Source organism: Gadus morhua, chromosome 2 (genome assembly GCF_902167405.1).
Source record: "Gadus morhua chromosome 2, gadMor3.0, whole genome shotgun sequence".
Classification (NCBI taxonomy): Eukaryota; Metazoa; Chordata; class Actinopteri; order Gadiformes; family Gadidae; genus Gadus; species Gadus morhua.
Window position 1 is genome coordinate 9152864 of NC_044049.1, and position 7234 is coordinate 9160097.

Sequence of the window (7234 nt, forward strand, 5' to 3'; positions counted from 1 at the left end):
ATGTTACTGAGATTTTGGGTTGCACACTGGCATTTGTATTGATATTCCCTTCACTTGGTTACAGAACATATTGTGATCAATAATGAAGGGCTTATTATGATCTGCAGGATGACAAAGGCAAAGATGGCGAATTTAATCAAATCTTATTGAGGCGTTTGATGACAAGATTGCTTTCATGTTAACTCAAATCATTTTGAAAAAAAGCTATAGGTTTCTGCTACTAAGGCTACCTATTTATCACTTCATTCATATGGAGCATAATATCTATTAATTTAGAATTTTAGTTATTTCATCAGCTCAATGGCTGTGAAATTGGTAACATTCTGAAATTATTGCATGTAGTCACCTTTATGTTTGTTTGTTTGTAGGTTAGCCAGGAAGATAAATAGAGAGATATATTGATCAAACCAATGAATATATAGATAGAAAGATACACATAGCTTGGTAGAGAGATAGAATGACCGATACATAGATTGATAAATATAATCATTAACTAGTTTGATATTGCGTACAAATATCTTCAATGTGCCTTGATATTCCTTAACGGTAAAATATAGAATGGTACAAAAAAATAGCATTTAGCGTAACAAAATTCTAACCCTATTTTCAATTTGATATTTTCAATAGTTTGTAAATAGCCAATTATTCATTACGCACGTTACCAATTAACCAAATTTGAAATAGATGTTATGGACATGTGAGTTATAGGTTGTAATGATACAAAATAATAATAATAATAATAATAATAATAACCCTGATCCTTAATTGGTGTGAAACAAGAAGAATCCATCCATTGAAAGAACCGTTATTTAAGAATTTCAATGTGCCATTAGCCAGACCTTAAAGGCACCCCTCATCTAATTGTACCGAATATCATATATTTAATTACATTCCATTAGGGATATAAAAAAATATGGTTGGTTTTAATTGAAGGGTCGATTTAATATTGGGAGGAATTGCTTTATGTTGCCAAGGGTTTTTATTTCAATTAAACAGTAGCTTAATGTTTATAGTGGTATTAAGGAAAATAGATTTGGTATTTCAGAGACGTAAACAGATAACATGATCAATGTTTTGTTGAGCACAAATTATGAACATCCATTACAATTCCACAGGAGAAAATAGTTTTGTTCAATATTTAAGTGTGCAGTACATAGTCCTCTGAAACATTTTATGAAACATCAGATTAAATATATACATTCAATTTCTCCTTAAATATATCTCTTGAAAAATACAGGATTTACTTGAAAAGTTTTCAAACAGCAATGGACACTTGGAAATTCATTTACAAAGGCAGCAGGCCAAACCACAGATAATATTCAGTATTAAAAAAAGCCTTTATAGAATAGGCAAAAACAGCATTCACCCTTTCCAAAGGATAATTACATCTCCCACAATCTCAGAAGTGGAGGGATTTTGCAAGGCCAGGATGCGAGATGGTTTTAACCACAGTGAGGTAGGATACAGGGAGAACAAAACAATTCAGGTCACAGAGATAGAGCTACTAAGAGGTTCTGGCATTTAGAGAAGAAAAATACTGATTATAGAGGATATTTCAGTTGATGGGGGTGTGTAACTGTATATATATAACACAGCCGACAACACTGTATGCTCCACGGTCCATGCAAGGATGACGAACAAATTACAACTGGGCAACGAATGTCTACATTAAGGATTCAGGATGAGTCATCGGTCTGTTCCTCTCCTCCCCTTACACGCCAGCTTAAAAAAAAAGAAGAACTCTGAGGATGAGCTATCACAGTATTCTTTCACTACTTTACAAAATATCTACTGCAGCATCTATGCGGTAAGGCTACCTCGCCCTGGGATCCATTCTGAACCCTTTGTCCTTACAAGTTTGGCAAAAAAGTCTGTTCATACCGCACATCTAATCAGAGTTCCCTGCGTAGCCCATGTTTACCGCACACCTTTCAGAGCTGCTACGAACCCCTTCTGGTGACCTTCAACGCAAGCCCTTAATGAACTGCTACGCGGCCGCGGCCGCTCCGCCGGTACGGACACGCCGCTCTTCGCGCCGCCGGCGTCGTCAGGGCTGCCTCTGCAGAGGCAGGTTCAGAGTCACGGCGGCCTCGCGTGGCTCCACCGCGGGTCTGCTGACCATCTCGCACGCGTCGGAGCGCGCCGCCGCGTTCTCCTCGTGCATCTGGGACACCTCGGTGGAGCCCGCCTCGAAGCCCGGCGCCGTGTTGGCCACGTGCATCACGTGCACCTTGTTGCGGCCCTTCTTGCTGCTCAGGATGCAGCTGAACACCTTCTTGAAGCCCTTGCGGAAGTGCTTGGACACCAGGGCGTACACGATGGGGTTGAGGCAGGAGTTGGCGTAGGCCATGCAGTGCGACAGGATCCGGATGGCGTAGGTGGTGGGGTTGAAGGGGAAGTCGCCGTACAGGTAGCACAGGATCACCACGTGGTACGGCAGCCAGCAGATGCAGAACAGCACCGTCACGATGATGATCATCTTGGTGACCTTGCGCTTGGCCCGCTTGGACTCCGACATGCCGTCCAGGGGGTCCACGGCGGTCCACAGGTACTTGATCGTCCGGGTGTAGGACAGGCTCACGATCAGCACGGGGATGACGTAGCCGAACATGAAGGTGCACGTGTCCAGGACCTTGCGGTTGTGGGCTTCCCATCCGGGGATGCACACGGTGCTGTTGTCGTAATCGATGAGGTCGTAGTAGCTGAGGTAGGGCCCGGCGAACACCAAGGACAGACCCCAGATGACCACCATTGCGACCACGGCGTTGCAGGGGGTCCGCAACTCTCTGGAGCGCAGGGGGTATCGGATGGCCAGATACCTAGGAGAGAAAGGAATTTGCTTGAGGTGTAGGCGAAGGAGAGATTCCTCCCCATTGGCGTGACAAGGCGTGCATACAAATTGATAAGATTGCATCATAATGCATGAGTAGGGATGGACGTTGGTGGAAGTCTTATCTGGCTCATCATGAGGAACGCAATCCATGTGCTTATAATAAATCCTGAGTGAAGGGACCAACCGCCTGTTATCAAGGTGACATTTCTCAGTTGATCTTCCATTACTCAGAGTTTTGTTATATAATTTTCAATGGAAATGGGATCTGGGAAGATAAGTATTTCAGTGCTGCATGAACATCCATGATCTGCTCCAGTGGGGGATCCACTGCCCGGTAGACAAATTAATAATTCCCTCTGTAGGAATGTACATCCCGCTTATCCCTCAAACCAATGACGCAGGTGGAAAGCGGAAACAACTGTCCTTCATCGTATCTCATCTCCAACAGAAAACATTTGTGTGGACTCATATACTCTTGACATGCCTCGGGAAGAGGAGGATCTCATGAACAAAGAGGACAGGTCGGGTTCTATGAAAACCACTAGAGGAAGTAAATATTGCAAGTGTTTGTTAATGGTTTCAATTGCACAGGCCAAAGAACCGCCGATATTGATTGACCGCCTTTGTTGCCCAGCAACAGTGGTGGGGGGTGTTGGGGGAGAGTTCGGGGGGGAGGGGGGTCTCTGGCTTATAGAAATAAGAGTATAATTTCTGTTTAAAGTAAGTTATCTTTTCCCATGTGATTTGTTCAGTTGGTAGTTTGACTTCGTCTCTGGGGTGTGCTATTTGCTTCTAATTAATCCCTCTTGACAACCGATGAGCCAATTTGTGTCTCTCAGCTGTCCTTACATTGGCGGCCTGAATTCGATTGAAAGGGCTTCCTTGCTGATAGATTGAGGAGATTTGAATACAAGCTTTTCAGAGAAAGCATTATCCATCTGCTATGATCTGTGTTCATTCCTCATGTACAAATTAAATTACGGACATACTCTTCGATACGAAGAGCAGTGAGAGTAGGGCCGATTATATAAAAGTATTTGCGCAGCTTGTTTCCAATTATTTGGCTACGTACTAATTAAACCAATTATATTATTGTCTAACAAGCTCAATTCATTGCAGTACATCAAAACCGGGGGGGCGGGAATAGGGCTTGTAAGCGTATGCCACGGCTAACGGAACTCACTATCAATGTTGTCCTGTTCTGCCGTTTGGAAAATCTCCCTTTTCTGACATCACAAGTTGGCGTGTCAACCTAGATGTCAGCAAAAGTTGCTCATCTATCCAGCATACATCTAGGTGGACACGCCCACTTGTGATGTCAGAAGAGGCCGATTTTCAAAACGGCTTGTACTGGCTAATCACACTCACACCTGGTGGTATAATATATCACCTTTAAGACAAATCCTTAACTTTAACTCTCTATTTGCTCTCTATTGAACTATTGAACTATGAAAATTCAATAGTGCAACATCATGTGACCACCCATACCTGTCCACAGACACGGCCGCTAGTGTGAAGCTGCTGGCGTACATGGTGAGGTTGATGAAGAAGTGCACCACCTTGCACATGAACGAGCCGAACACCCATCCTTCCAGGGAGTAGATGGTGGCTTGGAAAGGCACGCAGAAGATGATGAAGAAGAAATCGGCCACGCTGAGGTTGAGTATGAACAGGTTGGTGGTGTTGTAGCCGACTTGCCCGCTGCGTAGCAGGACGGCCAGCACCAGGCTGTTGCCGACGGTGCCCAGCAGGAAGATGAGCGAGAAGACCACCGAGACGACGACGCTGGTCGGGTTCAGCTGGTAGCTGTCGGACACGTTGGAGGACGGCCCTCCGAGTTTGCTGAAGTCCTCCAAATCAGACATGTTTAGATGCAAATCTGAAATAGAAAATATGTACTAAAGGGTTTGGTAAATTTAAAGGTGACATGTTGTACCACCAGGTGTGTCATACATCTAGGTGGACACGCCCACTTGTGATGTCAACAGAGACGGCTTGTAACGGCTAATCATACTCACACCTGGTGCAAAAATAGGTAACCTTTAAATATAACCAGTTCCCCTGAGCTAAGGGTTGCCTGTAATATGCACATAATAATGACATGGGTTGAATGAATGAAGTTTTGAACTTGAACTTTTATACATTGTTTGTCATGTGTATACTGTATTTAGACCAATAAATCAGGACTGTTACTTCTATGGATTTCCAAAAGAAACATGATTTATTTTGTGTGACAGCTTCCAGTGTTTGACTCTGGTTGCATTTCGCCTGCAGAAAATATGCTGTTTATCCCCCAAGAGGAGTGGTGTGAAATCAGCTCTCAGATTGGAGGGCTGCCTGGGGCTCTCGACGCAAGACTGAGGAGTCTCATGGAACCGAAATGGGCCCTACATAATCCAGTGCCTTCACAAACCGTAGTGGGCCCACATTGTAATGCGTAACTGACGAAGGAAGGAAGGGTCTGCAGCTGTTGTTGAGTTGAATAATTTAGTTCTCTATAAACAAACCTTTAGAATGCTCTCATGATAATTAATTAAGTATCAATAACTGAATACATCGCTAATAGGAATGGGCCTACATGTTAATCATCGTTTACAGTTCAATATCTCCCTTAAGGAATGTATTAAAATCAATTTCATACATTTTTAAGCAACTGGGGTGAACCGTGTAAAAAATGTATAATTCTGCAAGGCTGTGTCAATATGTGGGCCAAGCCAATATTTGTCATAGTTGATGGATGGGGTGAACCAAAGTGTTCACCCCATCCTTTCCTTTCTCTCAGCAGGTAAAACAGTGGTTTGAAGAAAATATTTCAAGTCACTAAACCTGAAAAGCACCTTATAGTTAGTTTTCACTATTCCCTAAGAACGCTTACGTCACCACATTTATTTGTGGGATCCCCAAGGAACCCAAAAACCTCTACTGTCGTTTTTTTTAGAAACAGAAAATAACAATCCAAACCAACCATGTAGAATAAAATCTCTGATGATATTCACTGCGCACGACGATGAATACGATAACAGTAAATATTCACTACGCTCCCAGATGAAAACATAAATATGCAGCGCCCCATGCAGATTAAAAACGAGTCATGATGTCAGCCAGCGGGTGCAGCTTTTGGGACATTTACAAAGGGAGCGTCTCGGTGATGTAAGCCCTATTGCCAGAACTCTACTCACACCTCTCCCTGCCATAGCTCACTCCGCTGAGTTGCATAAAAGACTTCTATTCATTACCCAAGGTGTCATGGTGTGGGGGGAATGCCCGGAATGCACAACATTTCGCCTGTCAGAGGATGTGCAACACATCTAAGGGGTTTTCTGGCTGTGTAGTCCGCTAAGGTGGACGAGGCGGTTCCCCCCGGAAGGATGTTTTGGGATTCAGCAACAGACAGTTTTACAGCTGTGGCTGTCAAACCTATTGATGACACTTACTGGGATAGGAGGATGCGATGAAGATGTAGTTACAGTAAACAGGGGAACTCTGGGAATGATGGCCCGCCTATGGCATTTTGACAGTTTGACAGATAGGCTGTTAGTCATGATGCAGAAGCTCTCACTGAATGACAATAGGCAGAAACTTTGCTAATCAATGCAGCCATCTGCAACATGCTCCCTGATTTGTGTAGAAGTAGATCCCAGAACAGGGCTTTCGGAAAATGGCAACATAAGCATTGCTTAGAATCTTCAAAGGGTCTTTGCTCATGCACGGGGATGACATGCAGATTGAGTTGAAATGTGGAACGTACCTGGACTAGTTGGAAGCAGTGCTTTGGGATTCCTCTTCAAACTAGCAGCGGTGTTCCCCAGCTATCATAACACATCTGAATCTATATTTCTCCTTTGTACATTGATATCTGCCTGGGATGTTAGCATCTCTCTCTCAATGGCTCTCTCTAAATCTGCCTGTTTCCCTTGCTCGCTCTCTACCTCTCAAAGCAAGCCCCTCGCTCTATGTCTCTCTCTTCCTTGCTCTCTCTCTCTCTCTCCCTCTTTCTCTTTCCCGGGTTCTTTTTCTCCCTCTCTGTCTCTCGCTCCCTCCCTAGCTCACTCCCTCCCTTTTTTCTCTCTCTCTCCCCTGCACTCTCTCTTTCTCCATTGCTCTCCCTCTCTCTGTGTGTCTCTCTCTCTCCCGCCCACCCATATATCCTTATCAGGGCTCCTCCCCCAGCATATTCACTTATATGTTCACACTTGACTGCAGAAAAGGAATGCAAGGCAGAGGCATGTAGTGGTACCCATCTCTTCTCCGTAGACAAATAACATGTTGGGCCAGATTCATCTCCAACAGGATGGAAAGAGTCAGCCACTGGGACAGTCAACATTTGTTATAGTGTGTAGCAGTGTGTGTGTGTGTGTGTGTGTGTGTGTGTGTGTGTGTGTGTGTGTGTGTGTGTGTGTG

The 7234-nt window shown here is 44.1% G+C and overlaps 1 protein-coding gene across 1 annotated transcript; it reads right to left on the reverse strand.

The window, feature by feature from the left end:
- Nucleotides 1–929: 929 nt before the first annotated feature.
- Nucleotides 930–6840, reverse strand: galr2b (galanin receptor 2b). Its single transcript, XM_030375252.1, has 3 exons — nt 6582–6840; nt 4322–4712; nt 930–2819 (listed from the first exon to the last, which is right to left on the reverse strand). The coding sequence occupies exons 2-3, from the start codon at nt 4696–4698 to the stop codon at nt 2048–2050; spliced, it is 1149 nt and encodes a 382-aa protein (XP_030231112.1). The 5' UTR covers nt 4699–4712; nt 6582–6840; the 3' UTR covers nt 930–2047.
- Nucleotides 6841–7234: the final 394 nt, after the last annotated feature.